We start from the raw sequence: 22,220 nt of genomic DNA on the forward strand, positions 1-22,220 counted from the left end.
ACTTTAGGGACCAGAATCATATGGGAGCTCACCTGCCCAGAGGTGCCTTGGACCTAAAGGAGCGGGTCATAAGAGACCGTTCAAATCTTAAGGATATTGCCTAGGAGTCCCAACCAGCTAAGGCTGAGAGCCTTAGCTCTGGGGCAAAACAGTATTCCACAGAAAACTTCTACCCAGCAGATTTAGTCATACTGAAAAACCATCTAGATATACACATATACCGTCCCTGCTTTGTGATAATAGGAGTTAAACTTAGCCCTTATGGTTTTGGAAGGATTTAGACATTTATGCTAGAGGCAAAAACTGAGATCTGGAAGAACATTCATGAAGTGGTAGCATTTCATTTCTCTTGTGCTCTCCATTTTGTGTCTGAATATAAAAGCTTCCCTAGTAGTCAAGGAGCTAGACTCCAGAAGACTATGCTAAGACCATCTAAGCTAAATAGTGGAGTCTTCCTTGTGCACATTTAATATGCTATCTTGGCCCACAGAAACAAGAATTCAGGAAAGCTGGGAAAAACCAAAGTTGTGGCTCTTACTGGTAAATTTCCAATCTCCCCTGAGTCAAGTTAATGGTGAGTAATGGAAAACAGCTAGAAATTGTTTGCTAACTTAACAATAATTTTTGTAAAAATCCTCTTCTGATGGATCAAACACAGTGCTGTTCTCAGCATTCTTAGCTCCTGTCGGTGGAGGGATTCTCTGGAGGGCTGAGGGAACAGGAAAAGATGAGGTGGGGAGGGAGACAGATGAATGAATATGACTGAGTGGATTTATACCTTGATACTTGCAAGCCAGTTAACAATGAACCAAAACAATCACTGAGAGAAGAAAAGGGCTTAGCCAGTCTAGTGAAGACTAGCCTTGGAACTGGTGTTTAATAAAGGCCAGAGGCAGGGCGGGGAGGGGTTGGGGTGAGAGGAAGGAGGAAATAAGGAATCAGTATAGAAGTGCTACCTCAAGGCGGTAGGAAAATCTAATTCTTGCAAACTGGGAAGAAGGAGAATCAGGACTAAGATATAATGATCTACCTATATTAAGAAAAATGAGACGACAATCAAAGTTACTTTATCATTCTTTCTACCAACCCATGTATATAAAAATAAATATTTTCCCTTTTGAGCATAGATCTGAAGCAACACTGGTATGTTATCTCCTACTTAACAATCAAAGTGAAATCAAGGTTTTTAAAGACAAGTAATGAGTAGATGTTTCTAATTTAAAAAAGAGGTAATGGTTTTTTTTAAAAAAAACTGTTTTGAAATTATGATCTAAGGGAGTTTGTACTTCATATCTTTAACTATGTACAAAATATCACTTAGATTTCATGATAAAATTTTCCTGCAATTTTTCTTAAGCCATTGGGTTTTCAAATGGCCCCAAATTCAGTTTGTACAGAAAAAAAATGCCTCTTCTTATAAAAATCCACATAGATTAGTAGATGTGTTAGAAAACTCACTCATTCCAGGCTCAGTCAAGTAGCTGTAGCGCTTACGTAAAGCTAAAGACGCAAAGCTCTGTCGTCGATCTGCTTTCTCGGCCTGAAAAGGGAAAAGGAAAAAGAGACTCTATCCAATTTCCTTGTGACATTTTCATAGTTTTGAAACATTTTGTAGGATGGCATGTGGATACCTCGTTTATCTTTATTTTTCTTCTGATGGATTTTCCTCATGAAAATGTTAATTTCCTATTGTGGGTCTACAACCCCACCCCGATGTCTCAACCAAATTACCATCATTTAGCACCAACACAGCAGACTACAGGGGACTACAAATACAAGACGAGCGTTACAGAGACTTCTGATGCTGAGCAGTAAATGTCCCCAAATTCATTCGTATTGAAAGCACATATATCATGATGTACAGTCACTCTATGTGAGTACATTCAAGGAAAAGGGGCACACAGTGTCTCATTCCAGTTACTGCTATTGTTTCTATATGTTAAAAGGCATAGAGTGTAGGTGAGGTTAAAAAAAGGTTAATGGCTTTATTAGAAATATGGATTCTATTTATTAGTACTGAGTTTTAAAAATCCAATTATCCTATAACTTGGAGAAAGAGTAGGAGATGCCTTTGTAAGGAAAAATTCATTCAAAACCAAATGGAACAACAGTACTCTTAAAAATGGCCAGGATAATTTTCTTCAAATAGAATACCAAATATTTATCAGTAGCCATGGAACACATATTTTGTATTAAATAGAACAACTTGATTTATACAATAAAATTTTATGTTACTCATGCTCTTGATTTAAATGTTACACAGAGTGGATACTAGGTGAAGATATGAACAAATGTGTATTGATACATGCCAAGCTACTACATTTTAAAATGTTGAAAGAACGTTAGTTCCTCTTTTTAAATCATTAGCTGGATTATATTGCTGAATGCCCTGAAGTAATCTCGTATATGTGGAGGAAGATCAAACCAATCTTTAAGAAAAATGTATACCCTTTACCTCACTTACACTAAGATCTGCAAAAATAGAATACGTTTCCCACACTTCAGCCCTCTGCAACTTCTTTTATACAGATTTAATTTCTATTCTAGCTCTGATAGAGTAAAAGCAGAAGTGTTCATATTACCTCATCATCTTGATCTGACTCTGTTTCCTTTTGGTTCCGAGATGCATTGCAGAGACAAGGAGTATTATAACGGACAGCAGGGAAAAGAATATCAGGATATGAAAAGGGCTGAGTAGGGAGCACAAAATGCAAGCGGAATCAAGAAAGCAAAGCAAAGCAAATCAAAAGAAGCCAACACAAAATATCAAGAACTATACATCCATGGCAAATTAATGTGTGACGTTATCCGAAAGCATAAGAATCTATGAGCTAGCAGCAGAAGCAGAAGCAATATACAGAGGACTCCATCATACAAACCATAAGAATCTGACACCACAGTAACAAGACTTAATCTACGCAAAGAGACTAATAAAACTCAAGTTTTAAGAACTTTAATCATGTTACAAAGCATTCCTTAATTGCATACCGAGGGCCCACTTCTCCAAGACCGGGGGAAGAGAGTTACAATAAACCAGTATTAAAAGATACCTTTTTATGTGCTGGCAGAGTGATATTTAAGTTGCAAACAGCTGTTTGAGGCAGTCCTTTTGTTGTCTTTGGTTCTTTCAGAAAAGAGAGACGACCACAGGGCTCCTGGCTGGTGTCTCTAATCTAGAAGAATTTAGGTGGTTGACAGTTATAGAAAGAGACTTTTCTGAGGACTCAGGAGTTAAACAGGTTTATTTTACAGAGCCCTTCAAGAAGCAGGCAAAGTAAAGGGAAAAGATGATGGTAACAATTACAGGTCAACGGCGGTGGTCACGTGTGAACTCAGTGGGATTTAGAATGCCCGATTCCGAGATCAGACCCAGGATTGCTATGTCTGCCTGTTTCCCTGGCATTCTGTTGTATAGTCTGGGTTATATGCATTTTCTTCCTGTCCAATAATTTCTTTTTCCCAAGGCCTTGGTTTTAGCAACAGTAATAAGAGCAAATAATCATCACACTGAACAGTTGTCCCATGTCCTTCTGTTCTCTGAGGAGGAAGATGGTCTCTCCAGAATGTTCTTGGGCATTCAGAAATGAAGATGGAACTTAAATACTGAGTTTGGATTTCATCCATTATTTGATTACTGAGCATTAACCAGATATGATGCATTTTATTATTCTAGATTGTTTGGTCTTACAAACATCTGCTTGAACATAAATAATCATTTAAATGTTTAAAAGGTAAAGATTCTTTCTTTTTTTTTTTTTTACTAATTATAAAACTTTCCTGGCTCAAAAGTACACTCGGGGAGAACCGGGACAAAATCTGACCTTGTTCCTCTGAATTCAAGTTTGGTGGGATATTTCAAACTGAATAAATCACTAGACTCTTTTCTTTTTATTCCTAAGAGCATTTTTTTCTTTTTTAATCAGAGTCTCTGTTGATGATTTACCTTGATGGAAAATGGCAGTCTATTTTCTTTGAAAGCATAAAAGTTAAAAACAAGCTGCTGTCCTCCTTTGGTAAGTGGGGCCAGATTTCCATAACAATCAACATAAATAGGTTTTCCTTCCAGAACCTTTTAGAGTAAAAGAAATACATAATTAAATGTTAATTTCAGCTGAAAGAATTTTGAGATTTTAAGTCACATAATATTAAAAGACTGACATATTTCTATGTCACATTTGTCTCCTTATTAGGAAATTGCTTCTATGGTGTTATTTGCCACAAAAAGAACTCTGTTGGCTCACAATTCAACTACTGTGATTGGAAACTGAATCATGCATATGTACAAGACAGAATTATACATTCAATTCTATTTTAGCAACTTTAGACATCTTTGAGAAAGTGCTGACATCACTTCTTCATACAGATTTTGAAAGGGTTTTTTTTTTTTTTTTTAAACTCAGATACTTTCACTGGGTTTGAAAAAGGAAAATCATAGTAATGTGCTAAAGACAGTGACCCTAAAAATAAGACAACTCGAGTCACCACAGAGAAGTATAGACCATGATGTAGATTCATTAGTACTACACTGTAACCAAGATAACCTCAAAGACACATAAAATAATTTGAGAATAAATCTATATCAAATTTTTAAATCAAAACCTGAAATCAAGAATGTGCTTGATATTTCCAGTGAGTGCCATTATGACCTTAAAATAAAACCCCACATCTGGGGAATGTAATGGAACGGGCTGGTTGTGAACAAGGTACCTCAATATCTTTGCTTCTTGCAACTTCCTCAAAATTCTCTTGCTGCTCTAAAGTTTTGTCCACTTTGTCATCTGTCATGCAGAAACAGCGCAGGGAGGATTCTACAGGATCATTCATTTTGGCAAAAACAACAAACTTGGCCATATATGGAACACATATTAATTCTCTGTATAGTTGTGTGGCTAACCCCACAGTTTCTAAAACTTGATGGCAGTCTGCGAGCCAAAATCTGAGAAAAACAAAAACAAAACAGAAGTATGAAAATGAGGTGATTTAAAAGCTAAATCTTAAAAAAAATTCACCATTAAAAAATTAGAGCATATAAGGGAACTATACCAAAACATTAACTTGTTAATTTAAAGAAACAGCAAAGATGTTTACTCTGTTTACAGAAGGTCTACATTTATTATTTATTATAATTTTGCTGAGGAAAGGCTAAGGATTTTTTTTTCTCTCTCTTTTCCTTCCCATAAGATTCTGTTCCCCCACCCTCTTATATTTAGTCATGATTAGCCTTCCTTTCTACTCCTGCTTAAGAGTTTAATCTCTTATTTTACATTGGATGGAGCAAGAATTTTATGGAAGAAAATGAGAGAGAAATGGAAATTCTATCAGTCTTTTTTCTTTGAAAGCATAACAAATAAAAACAAGTTGCCTCCTTTAGTAAATGGGGCCAGATTTCCATAACAATCAACAGACAAGTGCAGAAACTGCTAAGAACTAGAAGAATCAAGTCTAGCACCATATAGCTCCTTGTGAGAACTGGGTAAGGTGACTTATGCCAGTCAATTTTAGATTTCTGAGTTAGGCCCAATTTTGCCATCAAAATTAAAAAAAATAATCATACTAGTATTGAGCACAAAAACTTTCACTTTCCAAAAGGTAATAAAACAAATTCCTTAGTGCTTTTTGGAATCCATTATTTCCATACCTGGCTGAAACATTGGTTGTAAAAGAGACACAATCCTTTATGAACGTCAGGGGAGTAGTTCCTGTGATGTCTTCCCACTGAGCAGGCGAGGTGCCCCCTGGGAGAACAAGAGCAGATGTGTTGATTTTATCATGGGAGTTGTTCCTTGTAAAATCTTCATCATCGTCTTGTTCTTCTGGCATTGCCATGAACTTGCAAGACTTCAGCACATTCAATTATGGCAGGCTCTAAGGGTGGTTTTCCTCTCTACTCTCCTTCTGTGGTTTTACTGCCTTATAGTGATCTCCTTGTAAGACATTATATTTTTTAAAAATTACTTCTCGGTGTCTCTGGCTACTGATGAATGGTTTAAATGTGGGGCAACCACAGGCTATCAAGTGCATTTTGTAAGTGCAATTTATAAGTGCAAAGAACTGTTGTTCAGAAAGACAATATAATTCTTATTTATTTTTTTTATTTTTTAAAAAAGACAAGAACTATCAAGAAAGTTAAGCAGCAGCTGATTTTGTACTGCCCCAATCATGTAATTTTCCAGGGTACAAAGAGGAATCAGCCATTAAAACTACTCATAAAAACAACAAAAAAAAACAACCTATCTTAATTTAGGACTTTCTGTTAAAAATCATATTAGGTTGATCAAATGAAATAAGCTCTGGATTCCAGGTGCTTATCACAAAATGTGTTCTCCTGACCCTGCAGATTTTGTCTATTGGATTAAACTCGGGAATTGAGTGGTGAGAAGAATCATGTCCTCTGCTCTGCCCTACGCCTGGTGCTCTGTGGGGGCCTGTTTTCTCCAAAGTCTGTCCAATTTCCTGCAGTCTAAAGGGTGCTACTAGGTCCACCACCTCTGTCTAGGTCCCTGAGAAATGACCTAGATGCTCTAGTAGATTCAATACTATTTCAATAACCTTAAAAGAGCACTATTATTATTATTTTTTTTATTAAAGATTTTATTTATTTATTTGACAGAGAGTGACACAGAGAGAGAGGGAACACAAGCAGGGGGAGTGGGAGAGGGAGAAGCAGGCTTCCCGCGGAGCAGGGAGCCCGATGCGGGGCTTGATCCCAGGATCCTGGGATCATGACCTGAGCCGAAGGCAGATGCTTAACCATCTGAGCCACCCAGGCGCCCCAAAAGAGCACTATTATTAATACTACACTTAATAACAGGGAAAATGATATCACTGAATTTGAAATGAGTCATGGTCTCAGCATCTTAAAGAAAGGTACAGGGACAATACAGATGGGGTGATGGACAAGTAAAATGTTTTATTTTTTTTCTAGTCTTATAAAGTGGGCATGGATGTTTCAAAGGCTTTATATGTTCGTACAGAGTCACTGCAAGTTGCTAGCCTCACCAGCAAGGGCAGAAACAAGTCAACCACACCTGTAATGCTACAGAGCAGCCTCAGATTCGGCGTGCTATCCCCCTTGTACCCGTTGGCTACGCCTTCACCAGAGGGCGGGGGCACCGGAATGGTCATTGTGATGGGTTTATGGAATTTCCTTCTTCTTGGTTCCACAGTGACGATTGGGCTAAATGTTGCTTTGTTTCCAAGGATCTTTTTCACAATTTCATCAGGAACAGGCTGGGCCTAAAGACAGAGAAAGGACCTTAGGTGGAAGTTTAACATTTTTCTCTCATTGGAAAATTGACTTTTTAAGTGAGGAGGAGAAAAAAAAAAAAAAAAAGACCCCCCTCCGCCCCGCCCAAGTCTTTCTTCTTCATCCTTTCTCACAATTTCAGGAGGGCGCAAAAAAAAGAACCCAAACAACCTCACAATGGAGCAGGAACCAGTCGGTGTATTTCCTCAACAGAATATGGACGACATGAGCTTGTGTGACAGGAAATCCGTTGTCACCACGGAGAAGTCTTTCAGGCTAATCCAAAGTAAACGTCAGCAAATACAAATATTGAGTCTAGTGTATTTTAAACCTATGCAGGACATCCAGTAAAACGTCACATAGGCGATTTGTGCCCAGGTAAAAATTGGAGTCTTCAGAGTTAAGTAACAAAGGGGATTTAAGATTTCAGTTCGAGATTACCAAACCTAATGGCTTCCTTTTGGCTTCTTTGCTAAGGGAACTTCATGTTACTGAACTATAAGGCAGTCTCCTTAGCTCCAAGTGGTTACGGAAGGCCTTCCCAGCACTTAGAGTACTTCACTCTAAAAAACCTCGTAAGAAGAGCCTCAGTTAAACTATTAATGACTATATTAACTGACACAAATTAAATTACTTTCCTTACTTTTTTCTTTTTTCAATAGATCTAACTGAAACAAATAAATATAAGAAAGATGACGCTTGCCATGATTTTCAGTTAGCTTTCCAAAACCCAAACAAGTTCCAAATGGTTTGGATAAAACCCAGTATTTATGATCTACTTCAATCAAAATCTGAAAGCTTGCAAGTTTCCTTATTACTGATTTTTATGAAATGGCGTCTTATAAACCAAGTCAAATGTGGTTTGTTTCTTTAATGGTGTATTTGCTCTTTGGTGCTCTTGTCACTCTGAATACCAATAACCTATGGTTAACAAAACAATCTTTTTTTTTAATATATATATTTTTAAGATTTTATTTATTTATTTGACAGAGAGAGGGAGAGAGACAGCGAGAGAGGGAACACAAGCAGGGGGAGTGGGAGAAGAAGAAGCAGGCTTCCCAATGAGCAGGGAGCCCGATGCGGGGCTCGATCCCAGGACCCTGGGATCATGACTCGAGCCAAAGGCAGACGTCCAATGACCGAGCCACCCAGGTGCCCCAACAAAACAATCTTTCATCAGAAACCAAGCGATACTTTTAAAAGAAAAACCCTAAAATACGTACCTTATGGAATAAGCCACCAAGCTCACTTTATACTTCATGCTTTTCATTTGAAATTGGTAAATGATCCCCAAAATGGCATAGTGCTTTGATTAGCAATATCATTGGGGTGAGTTACAGTTACAACAACTGTTTTCTGAGTGGAGCATGCTCTCACACTCTCTACATATGCCAAAGAAACAACATTTTCACACGTTACCTGGAGGCCCACTCGAATTCTTTTGGTTAAAGCACCCTCTGGGAAAGAAGCCTGGACCAGGGGCACAGTGGTGCTGCTCAGAATTCCGCCCTCAGGACCAATCTGGTTGCTTTCCTGCTTAATCCTAGAAACCACGGCAAAATACTGGGGGAAGTCCTTTGTGATAATCCTGCAGATCCGCTTCTTCCCTAGCTCTTCTGGGCTGTCAAGTTCTGAAAAGACGAATGAAAAAGCCATGAGAGTAAGCCTATCTACCTAATACCTTAAGATAAACTGATGTGTAATTTTGATAGATAAAATGACTTGTATCCAGTAGTCTCCACAGAGTTTCTGTGATGGAGAGAAAGCGACAGTGACTTTAAAAATAATATAAAGATTTGTAAAGATATTATAAAGCTATTCATATACAGTATTTGTAGAAAAATATTTCTACCGAAGAGGAGCAAACATCTTCAGAAACTGAAATTTTACCTCATATGAACAGAGCTCTACTCTTTAAGAAGAGAGACCTCATTCTGTGATTATTTACAATAATCTGCCCTCAAACTGCCAAAGTAGGAATGAGTCAGGAAAAAGCAGGGCCTCACAAGAAAGTGAGTAAGGATTTCAGGATGTCTGAAAGGCTCTAGAACTTTATTTGAAAACCTCTTTAAGATATTTTTAAATTGTCCAAATGATTAATATTGTCATCACCTATTTCTGTCTATGCACCGATAACCCTCACGCATCAAACTCAACCTATCCACAAATGGATACATCTTTCCTTCTGTCCACTTCCAAACTTAACTTCTTCCCCTTTATACTAACTCTGGTAAAGGGCTTACAGTTTTCTAGTCCTCCTGTCCGATAGTTTGACTCACTTTCCTGGATACTTCACATCGAAAGGTCGAAGTCCAGCTGATTCCACTGTGGCAAAGGCTTGTTGTCTTGCCAGCCCCTGTCTGAGCCCTCTTTGCCTTGCCTGGATCACTGAGTCACCTCCTAACCATCTCCCTGCCACTCGCCTCTCCTTATTCCAACTCATCCCCTACAGTGCAGCCAGATGGGTCTTCTTCCAAGAGCCAGATTTTATGCAGAATGCTGGTTGGTTTAACCGAAATAAATGATTTTTAAAATCATATGAAATAATAAATATTTGAGATTAGCCAAGAGTATTTTGGAAAAATAGCTTTATGAGGGAGAATTTATCTTATAAGATTTTAAAACTTATCTAGAAGTATCATAATAAAAGTTATATGGACAGACATATAAAAATATAAGAAATACATATATAAGATTAGACAAAAAGGTCAGGGATAAGAACAGAGCAAGAAATAGATTTAAATTTATACACATATATACACATACATGGAATATATGTAAGTCCAAATGTATCTACTTTTATATATTATATATTATGTATTTAAATGACTATGTTTAAATCAAAGTCATATATTTAAACTTCAAATCAGTGGGGGAAAGAAAGAGCGCTTATTTAAGATGGCATTGACATACATGAAAATCTATTTGGCAGAACAGAGCTAAATCACTACATCTTATTACATATAAATACAAATTCCCGCTGGATAAGAGACTTAACTACTTAAAAAAATTAAAACGTTACCGTAAAATAATCAAGAGAATATGTTTCAGCCATGGTTAGGAGAAATTTTTGTATTCAAAACTGGAAACCCAGAAGCCTAAAAGGTCATTTTGACTATAAAAATGTAAAGTTTTCTATGGCAAAAATAGTTAGCTTAAAAGACAAAAGGGAAACTAGGAAAGATAACAGCTACATGGGACACACGGCACCTACGAGTTGACAGAGATGACAGATGAGCCAACAGAAAATGGCAAAATACTGTAAATGGGCAATTCACAGAAGCTGAAAACTGGTCAGAAAAACATATATTAAAAAGATCAAATTTAATAATTTGCATGGAAATACCTACTTAAACAAGATATGACATAAATATTTGAGACTAGCCAAAGGTATTTTGGAAAAGTAAATTTGCGAGGGAGAACTGGAAGAATCATGATAAAACAGTTATATGGAGACATTGTGAGGGTGGGGGAGGGAGAGATTATTTAAATATGATGATCAGGAAACACCTCTCTGAAGAGGTGATAATAGGTGAGAGATGCGAGGGAAGGAGGGAGCCAGGCTGGAAGTGACTGATTGGTATAAAGCATATAAAGTGAGGAAAGAAGCAAAGATGCAGAGCAAAATGCATAGGCTGGTCCTTTTTAGGGAAATGTGTAATCTGCACATTTATATACTTTTATAAGAGAAATTTGTAGAAGAGACATTCTAGGCCACTGGCAACTGGTCACTTCAGAGGGATGGGAGGTGGGGCTGGAGGTGAGGAGATAAGAAGACAGTGGGTTTACATAGTTGGGGTGGTTTTGTTAACAAAATAAAGGGGAAATTCCCAGACTTCAGAAAGGGGTGTTGGTTTTGTTTTTGTTGTTACTCACATAGCCCTCTCTTCAACCTCTGATACATACAGTACACGTCCTACCATTTTTTAACTATGAACATGTCTGCCTCCTTCATCGCAGGACTGAGATCATGGCTTATTTTGAGTAGAAATTTATAGAAAGGTAAGGTGGATGGTTAGATAACTGGATCAGTGACATTTTCTCATTTTACAGATTAACCATCAAACTCTGAGGTGGGAAGACCAAATTAATTGGCAAATAGGAGGAACAGGGTTCCACCCAGACCAAAATGGAACTGGAATTTGGTCCGTTTTGCTTCCTGACCATCTGCTTCTCCTCTGCTCTGTCCAAAACCAAATACTGAGTTTCTAGTGAAAGAAAAATAAAAGAAAACAAAGGCAAATTATTAAAGAAAAAAAAAAGGTTAATATAGAAAGACAGGAAGGAACTAAAGAGTTTGCTCAGGAAAATATTCTGGGGAAGTTTTCACCTATTCAGCAATTGACAAAATAAAAGTTTTCCATACAGAGCAGATATATTTCCCTTCCCATGGTTTGGCTTATTTTAAAAAGTCTGAGTTCCCAGGGTTCATAATTCATGCTGCAGCTGAGAGAGTTCTGATCATTTGTTTCAGTTGCTGTGCAGCCCATCAGCTGCAGCTAAGCAGACATTTTTTTACCTCAGCCTCAAACTTGTGATCGTGTTCTCCTTTAGAAATAGCTTCGGACTCCACAGAGTGCAAGCAATTTAAGAAGACTCCGCCATGAAATTACAACCTTCCAACAAGACAAATTTCCTGAGTCTGAGTGTAACAAGCCGTGTATCCTGTGAGTATGATGTTTACTCAAGATCAGTATGGGCCTACGGGGGGCAGCGAGGCACCTTTTGGGGGACTTGGGGCAATACGTGCTTCTTAGCCGTTTGTGCGTGTGTGAGTGTTGTACGTACATTTGTGAGGAGTCAAGGGGGAGAGAGCCGTATCACCCCTGGAACCTGTAACAGTGAGGGACTGCGAAGAGCGGCCCCTTTGTGTAGTTAAGCACAGCGAGGCCACATCTCTGCTCCACGGCCTTTGATCAGGCATTAAAACCACCCCGAATATAAAGTGAGCATGTCCATCTCAGATGCAGCAGGTGAGTGGTGAAGGGAGAAGCTCAGGGTTCTAACTCCACACTTGACTTCTAACGTCTTTTAGGATTGGCCAGTGGTTCTGGGACACTCTGTGTTGTACCCACTCTATTTTAAAGCTTCTAGCAATTTCTCTGTCACAATTAAAATCTGCATAATTATTGAGCTTCAGTGTTGTATTTTAACAGGTTTTATTATTTATTTAAGAGAGCGAGCACATGAGCGGGGGAGGGCGGGCGAGAGGGAGAGAATCTCAAGCAGACTCCCCGCTGGTGTGGAGGCCTGCCACGGGGCTCCACACGGGGCTCGATCCCACAACCCACGAGATCACAACCTGAGCGGAAACCAAGAGTCAGACACTCAACCAACTGACCCACCCAGAAGCCCCTTTTAACAGGTATTTTATTAACAGGCATTTTAAAGATAAGCCTCAATCCAAAGAAACAACTACTGTGTGAATTTAGGACACTGGAATCCCCAAGCACGATATTTTAAACAGTATCATACCCATGTTGCCTTCTTGAATTATTCAGATTCCCAGGCCTCTGCATGATGAAATGGACCAGGTTATATTCTGTTTCTATGTATACTTATTTTTAACTTTTTTTCTGAGAATAAAAGTCAATACAAATGTAAAAACTACAAAAAGTACTTAAGTATCGGTTTATCAGAAGAAGCATAATCTCTTTAGGAGCTACAGTGGAAGGCGAGGCAATTACGAACTGGGATAGCTGCATAAGTAAGACAATAAATGATGGAGACAGTAGGTAAATGTGAGAGGCAAGAGCACGAAGTGAAAGCCAGGCAGTAAGATTACCAGGGAATTCTTATGACTTGAAAATCTATCACAAGATCTTATTGCTCATCATATAGGACAAAGGTTAAATAAATTATGATATATTCATACTATGGAATACTGTGCAGTATTAAAAAGAATGGGGTAGAAGTATACATTTTAATATGTAAATCTCCAAGCCATATTAAATGGAAAAGTCGCAAAAAATGTGATCACAATCAACTAATCACATCATTACATGTCTATGTATAAATTCCTATAATTTACATTAAAATTAGGGGAGGGGGGAAGAGAAGAGGAAAATTATAATGACTGTACACTTGTGTATTATTACATGGGTAATAATACTAATACCAGTATTTAATAATATGATATATATATAATAAATGATATAGGCAGATTATTAATATTTTAATGTAGATTCAACTCAAATTTTTTCTCTATTTCTTGCTTTAAACAAAGGAAACTGAAACACAGTCATGAAATGATCTTAGCTGACTGTTTCAGGTAACTAATGACCCAGCTAACTAGGGGAGCCTGCAGGAGGGCTGAAGGCTCTCCAAACTCAGCTATTGGGAAGCCCTGACTCATGGCCACATTCCCCATCATGAACACCTTATCATGAGCCTTTTTATTCTATTTATAATTTTGATAATCTACTAATGTGTATTCAAATCAGATTTTCTTTTCATAAAATGTGAAGTACCCACAGTTAAGTTACACTAAGCTAAATGATGTCTGATACTGAGGCCTGGCACATTGCAGGTATTCGACTAGTATCCACTGAACAAAGCCCTCATTGGGAAATAATGAGACATTTTTCGTACCAAAGAACTACATAATTCTTCAAATCTTGCTTTAAAATATATATAGTAGTAGAGACTGGTTATTGTTTGTTCTTTTAATAGTTTTTTTTTAATTGTATGTGGAAAGTGGCTCTTGTCTTCCTACTTTTTAATCCACAGTAAATTTTATTATGTCCATGTGTTTATAAGAGAAATTACTGTTGACTTAATGGATTTTACCCAAAGGGTGTCAAAAACTTACAAGAATATAAAACTCTTCTGGAAGTTCTGTGTTGCAAACTACAAAGGTATGTCAGAAAAGTCAGATTTCCAGGCAAATAGCCTGATAAGGTAAAAATGAACAATGCCAATATTCTTTCCAGGACTGTATTTGTATTCAGATTTTAAAATGGTCTATTACTTAGAGAAGCAGGAATATATTACCAAGAATCTTTGCTTTGCTCCCACCCTTTACATAGATAAACCCAACAAAATAATCTACAAATATGATGACTGTGTCCTATTCATACCCAAAGGGAACCCAGCTTGTGTGTGGCCCCAACTGGCTAGATCATAAGCAACACCAGCGATATCTATTAAAGGCACAGGTTTCTAGGCTTCTCTTGTGGAGATTCTGACTTGGTAGGCCAGGGATGGCACCTACCTTTCACACTCAATTTAGGCGATTTTATGACTTGGTATGTGTGGGAAGCAAAGTCTTAGGAGACTTTCACCCGTTATCCGTCCTTAAAAACTCAGAACCCAAATTATTAAAAACATGACGAGAGGATCCTATGAGAAACATCTTAAGGATGGTTCAATATGAGAAGAGAAGCTTATGGGGCAATAATGTCCATTAGTTTTAAATGGGTTTGCTTTTTAAAAGAATCTACTAAACCACTCTGTAGCTATAGAATTAAAGGAGAAAATGACATAAAAATAGAGAGCTTCTTACCTGGGGTAGTTTATAATGCCATAGACTATGAAAGGACCCTGAATCCCCCTCTGTCTGTTTAATCTGTTACTAATAAAGTTTTCACAAAAAGATAAGATTAAAGGGAAAACAAAGAGGTGCATTCTGAAACAGGTAGTTTTGGTCAGGCGGAATATTAAAATTTATACTTACTGAATGTCTACTTTGTGGCAGGTGAGTTACTATTTGGCCCACAGAGCATTTGGTAAAGAGGGTGTCTAAAGTTCAAAGAGAGGAAGTGACTTGCCCAGAGTCACTTTAGAGCTTAGAAGCCAGGTCTACGAAGAGGGTGGGGGAGAAGGGATGAGGTCACACAGACATGAACTTCACCCACTATTTAACACAGTGTCTTTGCAGACTAGCTGGCACAGGGGTGGTGGTTGATAAGTGGATGAGTAATGGACAGATACGCAGATACCCTGGTCCAGGAGGTGACAGTTTCTTACTGGCCCACTCTATGAGCAGAAAGCCCTGATTACAGTGGCGTTTTCTGCTGTGCAAGAAATGGAAGCTAATGTTCTACAGCTTTCTTACCTCACTAATTAATGATAAATTTCTTAAGCACCTTGTAACTCATTTGGTTTCTTTATTTGCAAAAAGTGGGACAGCTCTCTCTGTAACTGAGATTTTGCAACAGAGCAGTAAGAATCAAAAAATGCTTTGCAAATATAAATGGTTAAGAAGATCATAATACATTGAAGCATAAATAACAGGATTGAAATCAGGTTCCCACTAAATTAATCTCAAAGCTTTCAAATGATCATCCTTGATTAGTTTTGCCTCACTCCTACCCGCACATGATTAAATGTCTCAATAACGTGCTCAAATGGGACCATGGTTCTTTCTCCTAGACCAAATTTGTTTTCTGAAGACTGTTTATGAGTGTGAAGGTCAGGTTTGAGTGTGAATAGTCTATAGAAGGAATACAAACTCAAGTCTTCGCAAAGGATAATTTCTATAACTACAGTTCAATATCTAGTCAGGTGAATATTCTGCTCAACTTGTTTCTCTAAAGGGGACTATTTGATATTAGGGGCGGGGGAAAGTGGAGTCCTAGAATATTAAAATTGGGCAAGCTAGTCAGTATGCGTCTGTGGGAAGTCAGTGGAGACAGGTGCCTTGGGTTCAAATCCAACCCTCAACCAGTGAGCCTGGACTTTGGACAAGTTCCTGACCTCTGAACATAAGTTCCTTGTTTCTAAGGTCAGGACAAGAAAAGTTCCCTCTGAGGTAGACAAATGATAGAAAACCACCAGCACAGTTCTGTTCATATACTAATTTATGTTATATATCCTTTCCAAGGTAACACAGATTTGGAATAGAGGAGAACCAGAAAACCACTCCATGGCAGATCCAAGGTTGGATTAAACAAAACAAAACAAAACAAAACAAAACACACACAAAAAACCCACATGACACTCTGTATCTCTACAGTGTATAAATCTTAATCGCTATCATTTTAATTTCATTTTTCATTTTTCAAAAGAAAGTTTCACCAAGTACAGAAAATTAAATATAAGAATTTATAGATAAATTGGGAGAAATGAAGGAAATAAAAGACAGTCTATATCATTCAACTCTGGCTATAGAATGTGTGGAACAGTAGAACACTTGTAATATATTTACTCAAATATTTCAGAAAATTGTAGACATTCATCTCCTTGGAATTCAAGTTCAGCTTCATCTGAATATGCAAATTTTGTTAACAAGCCTGTCCAAGATGTTGCAGGGAAAAAACCCCAAAACCAGGTGATACAATTGACTCTTCTTTCTCAATGTAAACATAATAGAAACCTTTCAATTTTGCTTAACTTTTGAAATAATTATAGATTCATGGAAGTTGCAGAGAGTGGAGAGAGGTCCCATGCACATCTACAATTTTAGTAATTTTTAAAAAAAGATATAATTTATTTATTTGAGAGAGAGAAAGAGAGAGAGAGACAGGGAGACAGAGAGCAGGGGGAGGGGCAGAGGGAAAAGGAGAAAGAGACTCCCAAGTGGACTCTGAGCTGTGCACGCACGTGCATGGGGCTCAATCCCAGGACCCTGAGATCATGCATGACCTGAGCCAAAACCAAGAGCCAGACGCTCAACTGACTGAGCCACCCAGGCGCCCCTACAATTTTAGTAATTTAACTTATATTCTTACTCAGTTCTGGCATCTGCCTTATGTTTGTCTGGTTCAGCATTATTTTACATCTTTATGCAAGGTAAGGATCTTCTTTGATACTCAGATTTGTACAATGTATTAAAAGTGCTAATGATGAAGAATGTCTAGAAACAATGATGTATCTATTTGTTTTCCCCTCCAGTTTTAGCAATCCATATAATTCCTGACAATCATATTTCTTAAAAGTATTTTTAAATGAATTTCTAATCATTATTTGCCCTTGCCCTGCCACCCAAACCTCCTCTCCTCATTTGGTTGTGGCATCCCTTCCTTTAGAAAGTTGCTTTCTCTCTAGGGTATGGGTCTCTGAATTATTAAGGAAATGTATCGTCAAAAGTGGGGACAGACGCCTGGATACAAAGCATTCATGTTTCCATTCATTCAACATGGGAAGATGACAGTCCTGCGCCAAGAGCTGTTCCATGCACTGGGCATATGGCTGTCAACAAGTCAGAGCCGGTCCCTGTCCACAGGGACTTCCCAGTACATCAAGGAAGACACTAAAGTTCAAAGCTGCTTGTTACAGAAGAAGACAGGCCAGGTGTCGTGGCCATATTTACCAGGTGGACCTAACTTACTCTGGGGTTTAGGGAAGGCTTTCTGGAAGAGAAGTCAGGAAGCGGATGTTTGGTCATGTCAGAACAATCATTCTAAGGTTTTTCTCCAGGATTGCAGAAACCTCACATTCTTTGCACCTGCTTCTCTATGGTTTTTTTCCAGGAAAACGTTCTTCCATATTTGCTTACTTTTCCACTTATGTACATAAAAAAGCATGGCTTTCAGGCAATTAGCTCCATTAGGTCACTTTCTTCAACCTTTTTTTAAACCATTGCTACTACATCCAGGCAAAAGACAAACAATATAATTCCATGTTCAAAACCAGGATCATATATAATGTTTTAAAGCCGAACACCATACATCAGTAACACAGCATGTCCAGCAGATACAGAAACACACTGAACTCCAAGGGGCCTAGATTTGCTGTGTCTGGCATACCGGCCTCTATCCACACCCACGCTAAAGGTAATAAAGCTTACACCTGGTTTCTCAGACTTGCTTCCCTGTCCTCAAAGGGCTAAGAGCCCCGTTCCGTCTGACATGTGGGTCAGGGTGTCTGATGTCATTGTTCTGATCCGCTAATGTCTCATAAGGACATGTAAATGCTGGAAAATTCACATACATCGGCATATGTAAAACCGGCATTATTAATGTGCATTTGCTTTGGTCCCATTCTCATCTCCCGGCAGTTGGTGTGGGGGACTGGGCTAGTATAGGTTCCTTTCCTTTTGCAATGTGGTAGGTGTCATGCAACTGATTTAAAATGAGTTTTAGGGCCACAGATAGAAAGTCAGTATTTTGTGATGGTTTAACTGACAGTATTTGGTATGCACTTTTTTCCCCCATCCTAACACAATCTTGATTTGGTTAAGTTCAATTTTTACTTTTTCCTCCAGAATTTTTCAAATTTGTTAACAGATCTGTCCAACAGATGGTGCTGTGTACAACATAAAAGTACGTACTTCACTTCTCAGGGCTCAGCTGTTGCTACAATGGAACTTGACGCTTTAAGGTTACTCTGTCTCATGGCTGATAAATTAAAAACAAGTTCAACTGATGAACCAAAGTAGCAATTTTTAACTGAGAAGTCTGCTTCTGTAGTTACTCTTGATACAGTTAAGATAATAAATTATGGAAAATTTGTTTTCTGTGATGTAACATTATAGGTAATCAATTTCTCTTTCTTGCTTCAATTTACAAAAAGAAATAGCATAATTATTTCATCTAAAATGTATTATTATAAACTTTCACTCGGTCTCATGGGAAAGTGAAGCAATGACAACAGCGAGGAAACGCGTTCCTGGCCTTGTAGCATTGTTTGGGGGACCTTCAGCCTCACTTGGTTCCAATACAGTGGTTGGGATTTTTAAAAGAATAGCATAATCCCTATATCCTCAAAGCATTCTTGTGATGCTTAGGAAGCAATGATTTTGATTTTAAAACCTAATAAATGCGGCTACACGAGTCCACACACTGTCCAGAGGAGCACTGTCTGAAAGAAGTATAATGCAAGTCACATTTGTAATTTTAAATGTCCTTATAGCCACACTGGAAAAATAAAAAGGAAGAGGGAAAATTAATTTTAACACTATCTTTTATTTAGCCCAGCATATCCCAAATATTACCACTTCAACAGGTAACCGATGTAAAAATTATTAATGAGATATAGATTTGTGGGGTGGGGGGTACTTTGTATGTCTGCTGTGTTTTCCACTCACAGCACATCTCAGTGCAGAGTTCCACGTGCTCTGAGCCACACGAAGCTAGTAGCGAGCACAGCGACGGTGCAGGACAGGAGCATTTCTCGAGCTCGGCAATTCTAAGACCTCCGAGGAGGAAGGATTCTTCTGTGAGTAAATATTGCCAGTTCCAGCAAAACCACAAACTACAAAACACCCCTTGGGGTTTGACTTCGGAGGCACAATTTTAAACATCTTTAACCAAACTCTGTGAGTGTGATTAACTAAAGGTTTTATTTTTTATTTTTTTTAAGATTTTATTTATTTAGAGGGAACATAAGCAGGGGGAGTGGGAGAGGGAGAAGCAGGCTTCCCGCTGAGCAGGGAGCCCGATGAGGGGCGCGATCCCAGGACCCCGGGATCATGACCTGAGCCAAAGGCAGACGCTTAAGACTGAGCCACCCAGGCGCCCCAAACTAAAGGTTTTAAACAAACGTACGAAGTGGATTCAACTTGGTGCACTTTAAAGATGATGTTTTTGGGGGCAGCAGAATGAATATGTTTTGCAGTATCTTTTTCTCAGCAGAGACGTGACAAGTGCTTGAACAAGACCTATGTCTGCTGCCAAAGAGAAAAGTTGCTCCTGCCACGTGGTATCCTAGCGGTACCAGCAGGTTCTTCACACCCAGACCACCTGTCCTCTGTCATTCTAGCCTCTTACTTCAAGAGAGCTTTGCTAACACACCTGCTTCATTGGCGTAACCATCGATATGCTTTTGTCTGTGGGCTCACTAGCGGCAGAAAAAAAATCTTAATTCCACTGTATTCTGCAATGACAGTTTTTTCCTGAATACATATCATATCCTTTTGAGTCACACAAGAACTAAGATGGTACCTTGATGAGTCATGGACATTTTAAATAGCAGCTAACATTTACGTAACATTTTTATTCCACACAAAACACTTTCATAGGCATCCTTCATTTGAGAACATAGAAAGGCGAAGGAGTATAATAGAAAAACAGCTAAATTTGGAGTCAGAAGTCTGGATTTTAGAAGTCTAGAGCTAGATCTTTTTACTATTTCCTGACTGGGTGGTGGTGAGGCGGAGGTATCAACCAGGACGAGGGCTTGAACTAGCCTTGTGTGATCTGGAAGAGGGGGCAGACACCACCCTGCGGGTCAGTGACCTGGGAACAGTAGGTAAGAGTGCCCCTTTGTCCTGCAGCCAGTGTCAGAACAGATGGTTTGGCAAGTGGAAGAGTCAAGATTTTAGCCCTGACCTGCTCTCCTGAACAACTGTACATGGATGGCAGCAGTGATGAATCCTAACATTGATTGAGTGGTTCTCATGTATTGGACCTTGGGTGAAGAACTTCACATTTTTAGCTTGTCAGTTCCCCCTTAGTTCTCTGTGAGGTATCCTCACTTTACAGACTGAAACTAAAGCTTGGTTGGGATTGCACAGCTAGTAAGTGATGGGTCAGGATGGGAATTCCAGTCTATGTGATGTCCACAGATCTGACCCTAACCATCAATTACACTGGGAAAATTCTCCTCCTCCTTGAACCTGTCTTTCCCTGAAGTTATTCTGACTACTGAATTATTCTAACTCCTAAATTCTAACTACTAAATTGTGCATTTGGAAAGGCTTTGCAAGTTCTGAAATACTATAGAACCATAATCTAATCTTTATGATTGTGTTGTTTAGTCAAAATCAGTTATCAAAATATTGGCTAAGATGATTTTTAAATATTTGGGTTTTAAGATTTTCAGGGAATAAGGTACAATAGGACTGGTATAAAAGTAGCATATGGAAGAGGGTTAAAAAGGAGACATTTATGGGGCACCTGGGTGGTTCAGTTGGTTAAGCGTCTGCCTTTGGCTCAGGTCATGATCCTGGGGTCCTGGGATTGAGTCTCGTGTCAGGCTCCCTGTTTGGTGGGGCATCTGCTTCTCCTTCTCTGCCCCTCCCCACCGCTTGTGCTCTCTCTCTCTCAAATAAATAAATAAAATCTTTAAAAAAATAAATAAGAATGTGGCAAAGAAACTCTTTCTACTATTTCCAAGATAACACAGAGGGCTATATCATCATTTCTTTAAAACATGTGACAGATGCCCTGAGTATAGCAGCACTGGGGGCATCATTTGTCTAAGCAAAAATAGGACTAATTCCTATATGAAAATTGGTTTATTAAAAACAAAATGAATGCAAATCAGCATGAAATCATGGAAGTCCATTCCATAAATAAACCTTAAGAAATAAAAAAAATTCTACTTGCGATTGTTAGGACATACTATAATCTATACTCAAAAACGAAGGAGAACATATCAGAATACTCAGTGTTTTTGCTAGAATTACAGTGTCCAACAAGGTAGCAAGTGGCCATGTGTGGCTATCTGAAATTACCGAAACAAAATTAAAAATTACCTTCCTCAGCTGCACTAGTCACATTTCAGGTACTCCAAAATCACATGTGACTAGTGATTACTGTTGGACAGCATGCATAGTGAGCATTTCCATCATCATATAAAGTTCTACTGGACAGCACTGTTTTAGAATGTTCAGTATTCTTCCTAGAATATTGTTCCCTTCCCAGAACTTTCCTCAAAGTAAATGCTCCTCGTTAATTTTTTCCTCCCGGAGATTAACATTAATGACATTTGGAGTAGAGGAAATAGACGAATGAGAACTTTTCCTCCAGAGAGCTACGTAATTTTAAGGAGGTTCCTCTTCCTGCCCCTCACCAGCAGTAGGGGGAAACCTAAATCAGTGCTGCGCCTGATACATTCAAAGGTGATTAAGACACGTACCCTGCCCTCAGGAAGTACAGTATTAAGGTAGCTATCCATTAAAAAGAAAAAAAAGAAAATCATTCTGTAGTAGAGGCTACATTTCAATAACTAGTAACCTACTACGTTGGCATTTAAGAAACACTAGAAACATGGGGGGCACATGGGTGGTTCAGTCTGTTGAGCAACCAACTCTTGATTTCAGCCCAGGTCATGGTCTCAGGGTCATGGGATTGAGGCCTGCATCAGGCTC

General features: G+C 38.5%; 1 protein-coding gene across 2 annotated transcripts in view; it reads right to left on the reverse strand.

The window, feature by feature from the left end:
• LOC118019506 (ankyrin-3-like) overlaps nucleotides 1-22,220 on the reverse strand; it is a 331,391-nt gene that overhangs the window by 45,406 nt on the left and 263,765 nt on the right. The window contains exons 29-36 of one of the 2 annotated variants that reach the window (XM_035018759.1): nucleotides 8,666-8,877; nucleotides 7,029-7,236; nucleotides 5,639-5,735; nucleotides 4,708-4,936; nucleotides 3,944-4,069; nucleotides 3,051-3,173; nucleotides 2,583-2,609; nucleotides 1,459-1,540 (exon numbers count right to left, since the gene is read on the reverse strand). In XM_035018759.1, coding sequence (XP_034874650.1) covers nucleotides 1,459-1,540; nucleotides 2,583-2,609; nucleotides 3,051-3,173; nucleotides 3,944-4,069; nucleotides 4,708-4,936; nucleotides 5,639-5,735; nucleotides 7,029-7,236; nucleotides 8,666-8,877 — 1,104 coding nt within the window. The remainder of the gene's footprint in view (nucleotides 1-1,458; nucleotides 1,541-2,582; nucleotides 2,610-3,050; nucleotides 3,174-3,943; nucleotides 4,070-4,707; nucleotides 4,937-5,638; nucleotides 5,736-7,028; nucleotides 7,237-8,665; nucleotides 8,878-22,220) is intronic. The other variant, XM_035018750.1, reaches the window with a different exon arrangement.

Source organism: Mirounga leonina, unplaced genomic scaffold (assembly GCF_011800145.1).
Source record: "Mirounga leonina isolate KUSES-001 unplaced genomic scaffold, KU_Mleo_1.0 Mir_108, whole genome shotgun sequence".
Taxonomy (NCBI): domain Eukaryota; kingdom Metazoa; phylum Chordata; class Mammalia; order Carnivora; family Phocidae; genus Mirounga; species Mirounga leonina.